General features: G+C 30.6%; 1 protein-coding gene across 1 annotated transcript in view; it reads left to right on the top strand.

Moving 5' to 3' along the window:
- The window catches only part of LOC142329176 (uncharacterized), a 161488-nt gene that overhangs the window by 110932 nt on the left and 33442 nt on the right, over positions 1–17114 (top strand). Inside the window, exon 10 of the mRNA XM_075373563.1 lies at positions 6602–6802. Coding sequence (XP_075229678.1) covers positions 6602–6802 — 201 coding nt within the window. The remainder of the gene's footprint in view (positions 1–6601; positions 6803–17114) is intronic.

Raw genomic sequence — 17114 nt, 5'->3', positions numbered from 1 at the left:
AACGTGAACGTCATGTGAACTTATTATAACAAAATTATTATAAATTCCTGTTTTTATTTGCAAAGTCAAATCAGAATAACATCTTTCTTTTCCACTCATTTTTTAAAGATATTAATTTTAAGCTACAGAATTCAGAATTTTATTTTAATTTTTAACTGATGCTGTTCCTTTACGGTATGTGAATAGTTAAGTTTATTAAATTCATTCGTTGACTATGATCACAATTATAATTTTATTCTGATTGAAGGAGATTGTTTCATGTTCAAATTATAAATGGAATTCAAGTCAAATAAAAATGTTCGAAATGAATAATGGGATTGAAAATTCTTTGAATACTGTCAAATAAAATAAACAAAAAAAAGCGTGTACAATTGTTATTTACTTTTTAATAACTGAAAACTACGTTTATACATGTTTTATTAGAGTATAGAAAAGCTTTATAAATCTATAGATATTATAAAATTCAGAGATTAATAGTATCAAAATTGATAAAAAAAAAAAAAATGGGCGTAGAGAGAATAAGGGTCACTATTTTTTGTTTGAAATATTTAGTTTTTCTCATGAAAATTCAGAAAAATCCTAAAGATTAAAATAATCATTATTCTTTAAGATTCCTTTTTCAACGTAAGGGAGAATGAAACAGAGGTAAACATTTTATTTCCAAAGCAAAAAATAATTATACCAATTTATTTAAACCTTTCTAAATAATTTGGAATTTGATGTTTTTATATGAAGATTTATATCAAATTTTTAATATTTCAAGTTAAAAATTTTGATTTTTTAAAAAAAATAGTATGATATTTTTTTCATAGATGAGTACTCAATTTGTATCATATTGTTAAATTTAAATTGTAAAATATTATACCAGTTTGTCCTTTGCTTCTTCTAGTTAAATAAGAACTATTGTCCCTAAAAAATTATTTTTCTCAATGAAATCACACGTTTTAAGTATACTTTCTATAACTCAGATCAGTTCTGTAGGTATAATAAATTAAGAAAAATCAAGTGGATAGATACTACTAATGTCACTAAACCCTATCTTTCATTCGTTTGGATTTGCTTTTCACGTTTACTGCCAAAAAAAAACGAGCATTCTTCTGAGGAAATCAAAAATTGAAATATTTACAAACGTCATAACTAAATTATTTTTCATCGTAAAGAATAAATTTTTTTTTGTCTACAGTCATTTGACTGATTTGATGCATCTTTCCAAGATTTCCAATCTAGTGCTAGTCGTTTCATTTCGTTATACCCCCTATATTTTACATCCCTAACAATTTGTTTTACATATTCCAAACGTTGCCTGCCTGCACTATGTTTTCCTTCTACCTGTCCCTCCAATATTAAAGCGACTATTCCAGTATGCCTTAATATGTGGCCTATAAGTCTGTCTCTTCTTTTAACTACACTTTTCCAAATTCTTCTTTCTTCATCGATTTGCCGCAATACCTCTTCATTTGTTACTTTATCCACCCATCTGATTTTAAAATTCTCTTATAGCATCACATTTCAAGAGCTTCTAATCTTTACTTCTCAGGTATTCCGATCGTCCAAGTTTCAACTCCAAATAAAGGTACGCTCCAAAAATATACTTTCAAAAATCTATTCCTGACGATTAAATTAATTTTTGATGTAAACAAATTATATTTCTGACTGAAGGCTCGTTTCGCCTGTGCTATTCGGCATTTTATATCGCTCCTGCTTCGTTCATCTTTACTAATTCTACTTCTCAAATAACAAAATTCTTCTACCTCAATAATTTTTTCTTTTCCTATTTTTACATTCAATGGTCCATCTTCTAAAGAATAAATAATAGAACTAAACTGCAGGGAATTTAATAAGTTTTAAAAAAGGTTATAGATATTCTTTTACTAAAATCAGTTACTTTTTATATACATATGCAAAAAATCATCTTTATTCCCATTCACCGCACTTAACTCTTTAACAGATAAGTCTATTAGAAACGTAGAACTTTCTGGAATCCTTTATAAATAATTAAAGATGAACATTTCAAACAAAACTAAATTAATGAATGACCTCTCTTTCCTTATTCTGTATCTATTTTTACAATATTAGAATGAAATCCCAATAATTTATCGATACAAGAATTTAACCCTAGTAAATTTAATAATTAATTTTTTTGTAAAATCATTTTAAAGGAAATTCGTGTGCGTCCTGTTAAAAAAATTAAAATTGCATCCTTTATTCTGGTAAAAGATTTTCGTTTTAAAAAAAGTTTTTTCAAATATATCATTTCCTTATCAGTGTGAAGTGACTAAATTATAAAATTTTATGTGATTTGGTTACGGATTAGGTAAGTTATTTGACTTTTTTATAAGTTAAATATTTTTCAAGTGAAAAGTGAAATTTTTTATTATTTTTTCTGGTTTTGGTGGGTTGTATTGTGATTGGAATGGATTGTCTTTACAATACAATATAACGGAGTGAATTAAACTTAACATTTTTTAAGTGAATAAGTTATTTTAAGGTTATATATTATATAAGTTACAGTAAAATATTTTAAGTTATACTGACAAGCTTTGGCTTGTCAGTTACGTCATACTCAGACGAAAGTAAACAAGAACTTAGATTTATTTTCGTTTAATAAATCTTCAGTAGTGAAATATTCTAAGTCAAACGAAGTGTTATAGGGGTTCCAGTTTCAGAACTATAACTTTTTCCCTATAGCTCCGATTCCAAAATATCTATCCGAATCATAAAATTGCCTATCCCCAGACCCCCCATCCCCCAATTTTTTTGGGGCCCCCCATTTTGGAACCCCTAAAATGGGGTTCCATCATGTGTGGGTACTTGTTGGAAAAGGAATTGTCTCCAGAGTGTAACTAGCTATAATGCGTCGCCGAGGCTCACTCCCGACGGAAGATATGGCCTCCCAAAGTGGTAGTTTTTCGAAGGCATCCACGTCGAAGAAAGTAGAAGTAAAGGGGAAAAAAGAGCACATCAGGGTTCATCAGAAGAAGAGGAACCTTCGCCTGGAAGTTTGGGGAGCCTGACCTATCAGTTGGGATTGGTCATGATCTCCCTTAAGCAACATATGGGAGCCCGGGTATCCAAGTATATTAACGAACATGAGCAGGAATTGAAAAAAATATATACTTGGGGTTGAAATCGTTGATAGAAATGTCTCCCCCATTGGCGTCAGCCACTCAGGCTACACAGACAGACACAGTGGCTATGGAGGTGGACATGGAGGCAGTATTGTCTGGAGATTTGTCAGACATGAAATTAATAGAGCTCTTACCGAGGAAATGGCCAAATACATTGCGAGAAAGAATTTTAAACATCACAGAAGTTCCTGCGGAAGCGGGAGATACTTGTAGAATTAATGACAGCAAAAGTCAATAGAGCAGAGGATAGTGAAGGTAGTCGTTTAAAGTATAAGGCGGGCGATATATTACAGGTTGAAATTTCCATTATTGGAGAAGAAACAGTTGAAGTCAGAAGAAGTAAATATAAAATATACTATGATTCAAGAGCAGCGGAGAAAATAAGAATGAACATCGTTCTTAAGGCAATTAGCAAGGTTTTACAACAATCACCGGGGACTGCATTTTTACTGCTGCCCGGAAGCATTGGTAATTATACCAAAAAGGCATTGTAATATATAACAAAAGACCAGGTGGAGCCGGTTAGAGTATTGACACTCCATGGAGATACACAGGCAAGACAGTTAAGGCCGGGACAAGCGGCAATAAAGAAGGCCACTCCACCTGCGGAGGAGAGCCGCACAGTGATAGTAAAAGCAGTGGGTAAGTTGTATGCTGAACTACTCAAAACAATGAAATCTGCGGTAAATAGTGACGAGGCCAATGACATCATATCCCTCAGAAAAGGTAGGAATGAGGAGTTACATGTCCGCATCAAGGGGGCTCAAAGTGCAGCAGATTTTACTAGTACGCTCAGGGATAAAGCCGCGGACCTGCAAGTAGACTTAAAAACTAGAGCAGATAGAAGAACAATAGTGCACATAAGGGACATTGAAATGGATACTCCAGAACAGGAGATACTGGCAGCAATAATGAATAGGGCAGGGGATGGTGAAGAGGTTAAAATTACATCCATAAGACCAGGGTATGATGAAACACAGAATGCTACGGCAGTCACGTCCTACAGAGCAGCATGCAGATTGGTTCACCAAAGAATAAAGATAGGATGGGTCAATTGTAGGGCGTACATACGAGAAGATCAAGAAAGGCGTTTCAGATGTTGGAGCACGGGACATCGCAGGAGTGAGTGTAACGGCCCAGATAGATTGAACTTTGCTTCAATTGTGGGGGCAAAGGTCACAAAATTGCAGATTGTAAAGAGCTCAGTAGCTGTCTTAACTGCGGGAGCCAGGATCACCGAACAGGGGCTTGGGCATGTTTAAAAAATCAAAATGCTTAGGGCTCTCCTAGTTAATACTAATCGGAGTTCTATGTCATGTGATTTGGTCAGTGAACTGGCGGTGTCACAGAGGACCGACTTGTTGGTGGTTACAGTACCCAACATTTATGTAGCAGCAAGAGCGGGCTGGATAGCCGATACAGAAGGGGATGTAGTGGTGAGAGATATCAGTGGGAGAATAGCCTGGAGGAAAACGGCGAGATCGAAAGAAATAGTGGCAATTGAATCCGACTCTATACTCGTAATTGCAGTATATATTTCGCCTAATTGTGAGTTGAGTGAATTTGTGAGATGCATGGATACCATACAAAGAATAACTACTAGAAATAGGAAGAAATTTATACTCCTGGGGGATTTTAACTGTAAATCAGTGGCTACAGGGTGTGCTTACACAAATAGAAGAGGTGAAATATTGACGGACACTATGAGCTCTATTGGCGGTCATTGTGTCAATGACAGTAACCCCACCTATCAGGCGAGAGGGCACTCGTCGGTTCTGGACCTTACAATCCTGGACAACAGGTGGAGAGGGGAGCAATGGGACTGGCGAGTATTACCTCACGCCAGTGATCATTTAGCGACCAGAATTTGTATTGATGATTCGATGTTTGCTACTATAGAAAGACTGTTACCCCAGAAGTTTATGGCAGAAGAGATTGAAAGAATAGTTAGTAGGACATCCACGAGGCTCATAAATATGACTGAATTAACACCGCTGGTGCTGACCAATGTAGTCAAACAAGAGATGGAAAGGGAGGAGAGACACAGAAAGGGAGGAGCAGAAAGAGAAGCTCAGCATATTGGTGGTCAAAGCAAATAGAGACCCTAAGAGATAAGTTACAAAAATCCAGTAGAAAGAAACAACGACTCAGGATCACAGGTGAACAAGAATATGAGGCAGCGGCCCTTGTATATATTAAAGATAGACGATCATTAAATAGGGCTATTAGGACAGCAAAGAGAAATCGCTGGCGGGTATTGTGTGAGGAGTTATTCAACGACCCCTGGGGACAGGCGTATAAAATAATTACAAAGAGATTTGGCAGGCGCCTGGCTATTTTAAGTAGGTCGCAAGCGGAACAGGAAATTAGTGAGTTATTTCCTTGTACAGAAGAGGTGATCGAGGGAATCATTAATTGTGACAGCAGGAGGTTCACTCTTGGAGAATTAATCGCAGCGGTCGGGCATCTTGGGAATAAAAAGAGCCCCGGATTGGACGGGATTCCTGCGGCGCTCCTAAAGGGTCTAGTTAGGAGAGTCCCATGGGAAATGCTGGAGATTACCAGTCAGGGCCTGGAGAATAGAAATTTCCCGGCGTGCTGGAAAGAAGCCAGAATTGTGTTCCTTCAGAAGGGTCCAAAGGAAAATGGAGATATATCTTACAGACCACTTAGCCTCCTTAATACCTTGGGTAAGGTAGTGGAAAAAATGGCATTAATAAATAAATTAATAAATAGCATTAATGTGATGATTGTTTTCAGGTTTCTTGTGTAAAAGTTTCTTTTGGAAAGGATTTTTAGTTTGCACAAGACTTTCATACACATTCTATCTCACGCAGTTTCCAGTATTTTTCTACTATGTCGGTCAAGTCAGGACACCAATGTTTTATTCTTTCAAAATACATAATCAAAATACAAAAATTGGAGATGTGGGGCATCATGTTGATAGTTGTCCTGTTGAAAAGGCGGGTGGCTCACCAACTTGTGCAAATTTTCCAAGTTTAGAAAGCCGGCTGGACACAATAGTAAGTCGATTGATTGTCCCACATACTAGTGAACACGGGACTTATTAATTGAATTGAGAGGTTGTTTGGAATTTTAGTTGTGAGTTTTATCATTTGTTTTAATTTGTATTTTACTTTAGTCTTGTAGGTTTTATTTGTTGGTTATGTTGTTCTCTTTAGTGCTCTTTCTTTTAAAGAACACTTTCTTTTTAAGTTTGTTTTAATGTAGTAAATACAACCTGAAATGTATACTATGTTTTATGTTAAAATTCAGCTGGATAGGTATATATGCTTTGGACTGAAATAAAAAAGGATATTGTTATTTATCTGTTAATACACATGTACATGTATGATAGATAACATACAATGAATAAATAATAACTATGGTTTAAATTCGTTATACTACTCTATTTAGTTAAAATACAAATATATTAAATTAATAAGTTTTACTCTTAATTAATTTTTTTATAGGATTATTATGTGGTGCTATTATCTCCTATGGAGTTAGATACTACAATGAGAATGATTCTTCAAGTACAAATTTGGGCACAAAGAGTCATTTATATTCAGGGTTCCTGCTTAAAAGATGTTGATCTAGCAAAAGCTCGTATGAATGAAGCTGAGGCATGTTTTGTTCTAGCTGCACGCAATTATGCTGATAAAACAGCTGCTGTAAGTTAAACTTATATATTTTCTTTCAGGTTTCATATTTATGGTATTATTTTATATTAATTAGAATAAAAAAATTAAATAGATTTTTTAACTTAGAATTAAAGTAATGCATCAGTTTGTTTCTGAAAAAAAAAATGGTACTTTTTTAAATCAACTAAAAGACATCTCTTATAAGAAATCTGTATTTATAACAAATGGAAACATGTAAGGTAATATATTCCCTACACTCTAAATTGTAATGATTAGATAAAATTGTCACTTTTAATTATACAAATTACACTGCTAAACATAATTTTTGTTTCTTAACATGTGATACATGATTTTAATCTGTTTTTTGATGATGAAAACATATATGAACTCAGAACCTTTCTATCACCAACCATTTTTGAAAAGTTTAATTTTTAATTAATGGATTTTTTTTTAATTTTTCAGGATCTATTTTGTATTTTGTTAGTTCATTTTGTAATGTTTAACTTTATTAACATAATTTTTAAGCCATAAGTAAACAATTATATTTATGATAATAAAATAAACAATTATATGATTTAATTCTAGTCACATTATGACATCATATCTAATACTGAAGAGTGAGCCTTCATTGACAAGATTAATCGTGTCTGTGCAGGTCAAAACATGTAGCTGAAAACACAGCTGTGTTGTTTGTATTAAGGACTGGATTTAGGAATGAATTAATTTTGTTCAGTCTTATTGATGTATTAATTTTGTGTCGTTATTAACAGTATTATGTATTAACAGTGTTGTAATGCCTCGAAATTGTGTAAATGATGAGAATGCCTTTTGTTATGTATGTGGTGAGTTTATCGTAAAATCAAATAGAAAACAATTATACCTTTAATTAAAAAAGCATATCATTTGTACTTTCAGTGTAAAATTGGTGATCAGGATAAGATGTGGGCTCCTCATATAGTATGCACTAATAGTTCTGTATATTTAAGAGGATGGCTGAAAGGAACACAAAAGGCTTTGCCCTTTAGTGTACCTATGGTTTGGCGTGAACCAAAGGATCATGTAACCGATTGTTACTTTTGTAAAATATTTTTACCTTCTCCTCATATCAAGCTAGGACTACTGGAAAATGTTGTTAAAGCAGTGAAGAAGGACAGTCCTGGATTTTTGCACATCAGGCAGAAATTTCCGAATGTAAGTGAAGGAAAAATTAAAGAAGGAATTTTGTTAGTCCTCAAATAAGAGAGTCGGTCAAAGATGATGTATTTAACTCAATGTTAAATAATGTAGAAAGTGCAGCTTGGGCTTCATTTAAAGATGTTTGCAAAAATTTTCTCGGCAAACAAAAATTCAACAATTACCACGATATTGTTAATCAACTTCTTACTTCATACAGAACTATGGGATGTAATATGTCTTTGAAACTTTGAAAATACATTTCCTCCACTCGGATCTGATTTTTTTTCCTGGACAACCTCAGAGATGTAAGTGATGAACATGATAAATGTTTCCACCAACACATATTTCAGTGATGGAAAGCCGCTGTGAAGGGAAATGGAATACTAACATGCTAGCCAATTATTGACATTAATTCGAAATGTGTCTGAGGTTATTTATAAAAGAAAAGCATCAACAAAATCATTCTAGCACAGGGATGGCCATGAAAAATTATAAATTTTACAGATTTTAACTATATTTTTCGATTATAATTATAATTACATTTTTCAAAACACAATTTTTTTTTTTGAAGTATAATTTATTTAAAACTAAGACTGATAGAAAAATTGTGTTTACAGATCTGTAATGTATGCAAAAAAGTAATTCAAGAAATGTTATCGCACTTGGAGAAACATTAAAAAACTTTTTTTGTCTATCGGTGTTATTTACTACAGCTTCCATCTCTTTGCAGACTTTTATTTAATGCATTTTATTTTTTTGTTTATTTTTATTCATTTAAGAAAAAAAAAATTGGTAATGTCTTTTAATAAGAAATATTAAATAAAAATCTGCCTAAGAAATTGAAATTGTAAATAATTTTTATAATTTAAAGAGATAACCATTTGATCTTATGGTTACAACTTAGAGTGCAGTGGACACTTTACCTTATATGTTTCCATTTCTTCTGATTAAAATGTATAAAGTTTAAGTGTGCACTCCTTTTTAAAACAACGATGAGCTAAAAGGTAGTTTCCCTAACTACTAATAAGAAAATAGTTAATGAAAAAAGTGTCTTATTATTACATTCTTTATTTGCATTAGAGGATGTGTTCAAAGTACTGTCCTTCTGACCTTATTCATTCATGTCAGCATCTAACCGCTGAGTTACACTTTTTTTTTTTATTAAGTTTTGTCCTAGTTCATAAAATCAACTGATTTTTCAGTCGATAGTTTGGGACACCTCATGTCATTTTCATTCAAAGATAATACCATATCTTCGGCATCTCCAAATAAAAAAAAGCATAAAATCGCATTAGCTGTTAAATATCCTATGCGTTCAGGAAAAAGTTTGATTGAGGTTGTCTATCTTGAAAAAGATAGGAAGAAGGTGGTATCCCATATTAGTCCCAATAATAGGAATAGCTAATGTCAAACATATGATTGTTTATTAGTTATTAACATCTCAAGATATAAATCACCTGTTACACTTAAATCCTTACATTCCTTTTTACGTGATCCCTCAACTAATAATAACATTAAGTTTCTTCTCTATAATTATACAGGAATTTTTAGACCACAGTTATGATAAATTAGTAATGGAGAATTAGGAAATCTTGCGAAAAAGTCTTCATTGATAGCAATAGTACTTTTATTATTTTTTTGTCAATACTGAAGCGTAAAATATTTGTACTAGTTTTCTGTACTTCAACGCTTTGTATTATCAACACACGTATAAAAATGAATTAAATAATAGTCATTATACAACACAAGATTTTGTATCTAACATGTTACACAACTTTTCTCACTGTAATTTGGGTGCTGATTTCAAATACGCTATTGAAATTGTGTTATCACATAAAGGTTTTTAAAAAGTTGTTTTTAAAACATCATTCAATTTAGCAAAACTTATTTTTAAATGATTAAATCATGGTCCTTCTTAGTCTAGTGCCTTTACAAAAATTTTCTCGAATTTGATGTGAATTAGCAACAGTATGATTTTACACTCTCATTTAATGATAAATGCTTTACATTAGCTACAAAGTTATGTTGCAATGGCCAATTCTATACTTGGTAATGTCTTTTGTATCTAAACTATTTCAAAGACAAAGAAAACAACAATATTTCATAAACCCACCTTGTAAACCAAGAAGTAATGCAACAATTTTCAGATCACTGCAAACTTGCCACATATGCTTTTTGTATTTTATTGATTCTAAGAATGATGGTAAGCTTAAGGAGGATATATATTTATGAGTCTGAAAATCAAGAAACTGCTTAAGGACTCAATAAATGGCAATAAACTTAACGAATATGAATTAGCTGCATCGAAGTCCTTCAAACATGTTGTTGGTGGTTTTTAGGCATCAGAAAAGATGAAAAGATGTTTTTTGGTTAGTAAGCTGTTAGAAAACTACAAATGTTTAGGATGCAGAATGTCGTTAAAAATTAATCTCCTACACTCCCACCTAGACTTTTTTTCCAAAAATTTGGGTTTTGTCAGTGATCAGGATATTCTGACCATGGAGCATCTGTACCATAAACCTAAGACAATTCCAATAATTTAAATTTTTGAAAGTTGTTATTTTAAAACCATTTCCAATGATTATGCATTTGTTGGTAAAAAATTGTATGTCTTATTCGTACGTATCTAATTTTGATAACAGTTTGAATTCAGCTCCCCAAAATTGGTTAAAATCACCATGTACGATTCCAGGTACACATAGATAAATCGATTACCATCAATTGCAAAACCAAAATTTATTGCTTGTTATAGAATCTAAAAAACAGACTTTTAGATCACCATGTATGAAAGATACTTAATAAAAAGGATATTTTTTTTTTAATTTTCAATTTTACACTAGTTCAAACTACAATTTTTTCTGTGTTGTATACTTTTTACACTGAATTAAATATTAATGAGTGAGTGCAGCTGGCTGTATGATTTTTTATAATCACTTATATGATACTATTATTTACATGAATTATAGCTGTTTTCATCTTCACCAATACAAATATTCGTAATGTTTTTTGTTTCTAGTCATATATTTAATACACATTTTTATTTTGCAGTATTGTAATAAAATAATTTTTTTGTTGAAACCTTAAAATGTGAAATATGTTTTTGTATGTTACCTTACCTTTTGCAGCATTTTTTTTGTTCACAGAGGTTTTTTTAGTTTATAGAAATCTGTAAGCACAAATAAATTGTCATCAGTGTTACCTAAGTATATTATTTTTATATAACTTCATAACATAGCACTGTTTATTGATTTCTTCTCATAGCACTCCTGTGGCAGTAACCACTTAATCAGATAAATTTGAAAAAAAAAAATTGAAAAAAACAGACATTTTGTTTAAAAATTTTTAACAGTTCCTCCAATCATCGAAAAAAAAAAAACATTGATTACTATAGCAAGTGGTGAAAATATGGTAGCAGTAAAAATATGGTTAGAGTACAACATATATACGGAATAAGAATAGTTTGCAGCTACTATGCAGTTTAATAAGATTGATATTTATGTATTTGTGTGTTCTTGAATCCTTTCTAAAATTAATAAAGTAAATAAAGTAATGAGACTAGTTTTTTTTTTTAGCAGCAAAAGTGACAACACTGTAAAGTTACTAGTAAACATATGGCTGTATGAACAGCTGATTTATATTAAGTATTAATATTTTTAATCTATTGTTGCCATGTGATTTGTTTACGTCTATACAGATTTTTTTATTAATCCTAATTTGACATGAAGGGGCGGTGGTAAAAATACTTTTTCTGGTTTAACTAGAGGCTCAGGAATGGTTTTTTTTTTACCAGGAGTTAAGTTCTCATGTTTCTTCCACTGTTTTACCACATTTATAACATTTCACCAGGAGTTAAATGTAATAAATTATTTCTTTCATAATTTCATGACAGATTGGTACAGAAGGGTTTATTACTATTGTAAAGTAGAACTACTTTTTATTTAAGCTATGCTTGCAGGAATCAATGAAAATGCACCACTTCTAAGATTTATGCAACTTGCCCTAATAATAACATAAGCTCATGATTATTTTACAATAAACTAAGTAATTTTCTTCAGCAAAGCGGGGAGAAAAATTTTTCTATCGGGTTCAATCACCTGAGATTTATATATTTAAATCCCAACCTTGCAATCTTGAGCCTAAACGTTTAGCTTAGTTTTTTGATAAGTTTAAATCTCTCATTTACCTTACTTTGTGATATAAGATGTGGCTTACTGGATTGTAATTCTAAGTCTCAATCATGATTGTTATCTTCCATTTTTTTATCAAATATCAAAACAAGTTTTCAGAAACCTTGGAAACTCTAATTGATTCACAATGACGTACAGGTCTGAGTACAGTTGGCTTAGATTTCTTAGAAATTTCATAGACATTAGTTTAACAGAAATAACAATTAAGTGATCTTTTGGTTCACATCAAACCATAAAGACACCAAATTGCAAGGCCTTTCATGTGCCTTTTAGTTATCCTCTTATTTTGATCGAAACAATTGTTAGTACATGTTATATGAGGAGCCAGTATCTTATCCTGATCACCAGTTTTACATTCAAAGTAAAATTAATAACATTTATTTATTATTGTTAATGAAATGAAATTTTAAATTTAAAAAAATAACCTACACGAGTTTTATAATTTCTTATTCTTAATGCACAACTTATTGTGTGTAACTTCTTCTGTAACGTAAAAATCCTTTATTTGAATACAACTTAATTATTGGTACATCATTACTTCCTTTAATAATATTATCCTTTCATATTATGTAATTTAAGAGTAATTTACACTTAAATCTATGAATATTATAAGATATTATGATCAGCATTACACTAACAACTTTATTTGTGATGACAGTTCTTGTAGAACTCTGATAATCAGCTTCCAACATAAGTTACAGTGGCTAGAATATCTGGCTTTTTGTAGAATAGGTTGTTTTTTAAATTTATCATTATTCATATTATTAAAGATTTCATGGAGTACTTTCTTTCTGTATTAGTATAATTTAATTGTACCTATTAATTAATGACTGAGTGCTCAGAAAATGTGTTTGTTTAATTTTTTATTAAATACTGGTAATATTTGTTTGGCAGAATGACAGCAGTATTTTCTAGCTATACTCAGAACTCTCTTCGGCACATGTTATTTATCCTACATACAGAATGTCCCACGAGGAAACTGATACTTCACAGGTGTATTCCTCTCATCAAAATAATGAAAGAAGTTCACATAAACGTAGGTCTGGAAACGCTTTGGTAACGAATTACAGTTAGCAAGAGATTTCGCCCAGAATTCAGCACCCCAGTGAAATGAGGTCGTAGTGAAATTTTTAAGATGTTGATTGAGGGCAAAATTAATGGTTTCCTATGTTTTTTGACCTGAAAAAATTGAATAAAATAGTCCCAGAACTGTATTTCTAGTAGTGAAAATGTTTTTGTCTGAAATTGTTTTTTTAGGTGCGCAATAGAATACATTTTTTAAATGACTATTGTAAAATAGAGAATTTAATTCTAATTCTAAAAACAGTAATGTAAATATAAATAAGTCCAATAAAAATGAAATAAATTTTTTTTAGGTGCGCAATAAAATACATTTTTTAAATGACTAATAAATTTGTAAAATAGAGAATTTAATTCTAAAAACAGTAATGTAAATATAAATAAGTCCAATAAAAATGAAATAAATGTTTTAAAAAAACAAATTTTACTGAAGAAGAAATAGAAATGGCTTGCATAAAAATTATTATTTTTAAATTTAATTTCCATATCTTGCAGATAGTATTCAAAATGATCTCCTTGATAGTTTATGCAAAATCTAGTATAACATGTTACATCAAAGGATGTTTTTCTAATAGTGTCGGTTGTTCTTAAGATATTCAAAATCATTTAAAATTTGATTTAATAATTCTTCTTTGTTTCAAATTTTTCTTCTTTGTTCCTTTAAATGACCCCAAAGGTAATAGTCTCAGGGATTTAAATCGGGAGACCTAGGAAGTCAGTTTGGACCCACCTTAACCAATCCATCTGCCTGGAAAACTAATATTAAATGCGACCTAACGTCTTATGAATAATAAGGTGGTTCACCGTCGTTGGAATAACATTTGTGCACGTTTTTCAGAGCAGAACTGGCAATTGGTTTTGTAAAAAATCTTTGTACACAAAACAAGAAAGGTGATTTTGAAAAATAAATGGTCCAATTAACTGGTCCCAACTATACCTCACCAAACATTTATTGAAAATCAAGTTTGAAACTTTGAATCTAGTTGCATTTGAATTTTCACTTGACCAGCTGTGACTGTTCTTCAAATTTTTTATTCTGTTTCTTGAAAAAAATCGGTTCATCAGTGAATAAAATGTAATGAGTAATATTTCAATTTTCTTGTACCCATCAACAAAAATTTTATCTTTATTCACTGTCACCTGATTGAAGATTTTGAACAGTTTGCAAACAATAAGGATAGCCTCTTCTTTCGTGCTCTCCAGACTGTACTGCGAGATATGCCTGTATGCCTGTTCAATTTGAAATTCTGTGAGTGCTGAGTTGAGAACTGCGCTGCATCATTTGAATGATTTCTTGTTCAACTTCATACTGCCCTACAGGATGTTCAATGGAACAAACAATCATTGGAAAAGAATCTTCATTCATATTCATGTTTTGTAGTCCAGTTATTTCCGAAATCAATATCTGCATATTCTTGATTTGGAAATTTGAATAGCATCTCCCTTTTTTTAAAAAAGCATGAATACTTTATACGTACATGCATATGTACATGCAAAAGGAGCATGCACACTACATAAATCACAGATAAGAGACTAGTTATGATTAATAATAAGTAAGTTTTTGAACAGCTGAACAATAACTTCGATTCAAATTTTGTTTCTGAAAAGAACACCGTTGCCAACTTTAGATTTTCTATAAACTTAAAGAACTTCAATGAATACCATATTCTTGAAATCCTGTTTTTGTAGAATGTTTTATAATTGTTTTGTAAGTACTTACTTAATTAAATACAATACTATGTGTTTATTAGTAACTGTATTTTTTAAACAAAAATTGAAAGGATTGCAAAAATTTTCAGAATAGGTCATTTCATTTATTTTTTGTTCTGTTTCTTCAGTAAAATTTGATTTTTTAAAACATTTGATGTTTATTGGACTTATTATTTTTATTGGACATCACTATTTTTAAAATTAAATCTTCTGTAAGTCTTTTTAATAAAGCACATTTATTAGTCGTTTAAAAAGGTTATTTTATTACAAAGCTAAAAAAAATGGTTTTCAGACAAAATATTTTTCAGTTTTACTTTGAATATCATGAAAACTACTGGAGGTACAGTTCTGGGACCTATTTTATTCAATTCTTCAGGTCAAAACCGTAGGTGTCCTAAAAATTTCAGTGGGAACCGTGTTTCCAGGGAACTGGAAATCTGATAAAACTGACCTTTTTTTATTATTTTGATGAGAGGAGTGCACCAGTGAAGTATGTCAGTTTCCTTGTGGGACTACTCAATTATTTTGATATTCTTTATTATTTTTTATGAAAACATTCTCTAAAAGAGCACACATATTATTCACAAATATTCACAGATGATTCAGTCATATTGAGGCACACATAAAAAATACAGTTTTTATTGTCTTCATAAACTAGAATTAAGGCTGTAGAAAAAGAATAACATTATGCTGCAATAGGCACATTCAACTCTAGATATTTTATAAAAACATATTTTTTATCCTCTATTTTTATTTTCTGTAGAATTTAATCAAATTTTAATAAAACTAAATAAACTACAGTGAATTTATGTTTAGAATTTTTAAAAGGTTTTCCTGAGATAAGATATTCATTATAAACTTTTATTTATTGCAGCAAATGCAATTTGAGGTGAGCTTTCAAGTGTACAATAAACTTTATAAAATACAATTTATTTATATTTCTTTCTTTGCTTGTTTTTATAATTCATTTATTTTAATATAATATTTTACATATTGCAGAATGTTTTTCTTTTTTAGAATTTTTCATATATCTACTTTGTATATAAGATTTATAATTCATTTTTTTTTTAAATTCATCTACTATTTCCATAATTTGCTTAGGTATTCTAGTTTCCCCAGCTTAACTAGTTATTTTACCATCAAATCACATTCTCTAGGGTTGAATCATCATAATAACATCTTTTATACACAAAAAACAATAGGTAATCGCCAACTGCTATGTATAACTCCAAGCTGACATCGTTTTCAATTTTATTGAAAAAGATATTAATTACTGGAGCACTGATAATTTCATATATCAGTGTGTTTATGTTGAATTAGTTTTTTTTGTTATGTAGTATAAGGATTGTCTAGAAAGTAATAAATTTTTATCTGAAAGAAAATGACAACGGAATGTTTTTGATTCACAAAACTTATTTAAAAAATGACAGCTTTCAGTACACAGTACCTTAAGGGGTGCAATAAGTATTACTTATAAAGTATATTTTAAGTATTACCTACAAATGTTAGATAAACTTCATATATTATTGTAAATATTCCCCTTTTTCTGAGTCGACTAACTATTAAATTTATTTACAACTGATAAATGTGTTCACTCCCTAATGTTGAACTTATCTTTTTGCTTTATCTCTACTTTTTTGCTTTTGCATTCTGTACATAACATCTGAGGAAGGTAATGTGTACCAAAACAGCTGCAATCTTTTAAGTAAATTTTATGAATTTTTTCATTTTGTTTTCATTTTTTTTGTTATGGATTCTCACCAAGTAAAGGCATCATCAATTGATTATTTATTAAATTTTTCATTACATGAAAATAATAATGAAAACATTTTTGAATATTTACTGTATGAATTTTTCTATATGAACTATATTTATCTTCATCACTAAAATTAAAGTACTATTATATTGGAAAAAGATTTAAAAAATCAATCGCCAAGTTTTTGATAACTTTTAATACCATATCCTGAGAGCTTAACAAAATTCTCTACTGCTTGTTTTTGAAAACTAGTTTTATGTAATAAAATTAGTCCAAATAAATGGAAAATAAATAAAAATTATAAAAATATGCCGAATAATATTATCTTGAAAATGTCAGAATTATCGAAATATGCAATGTATGTATGTATGTTAAATATATAATGTATGTTATAAATAATCAAAAACTTTGTACATCTATCTTTCTTGTAACT

This window comes from Lycorma delicatula, chromosome 8, assembly GCF_047948215.1.
Source record: "Lycorma delicatula isolate Av1 chromosome 8, ASM4794821v1, whole genome shotgun sequence".
Taxonomy (NCBI): Eukaryota; Metazoa; Arthropoda; class Insecta; order Hemiptera; family Fulgoridae; genus Lycorma; species Lycorma delicatula.
This window is presented reverse-complemented; position numbering and strand designations above follow the sequence as displayed.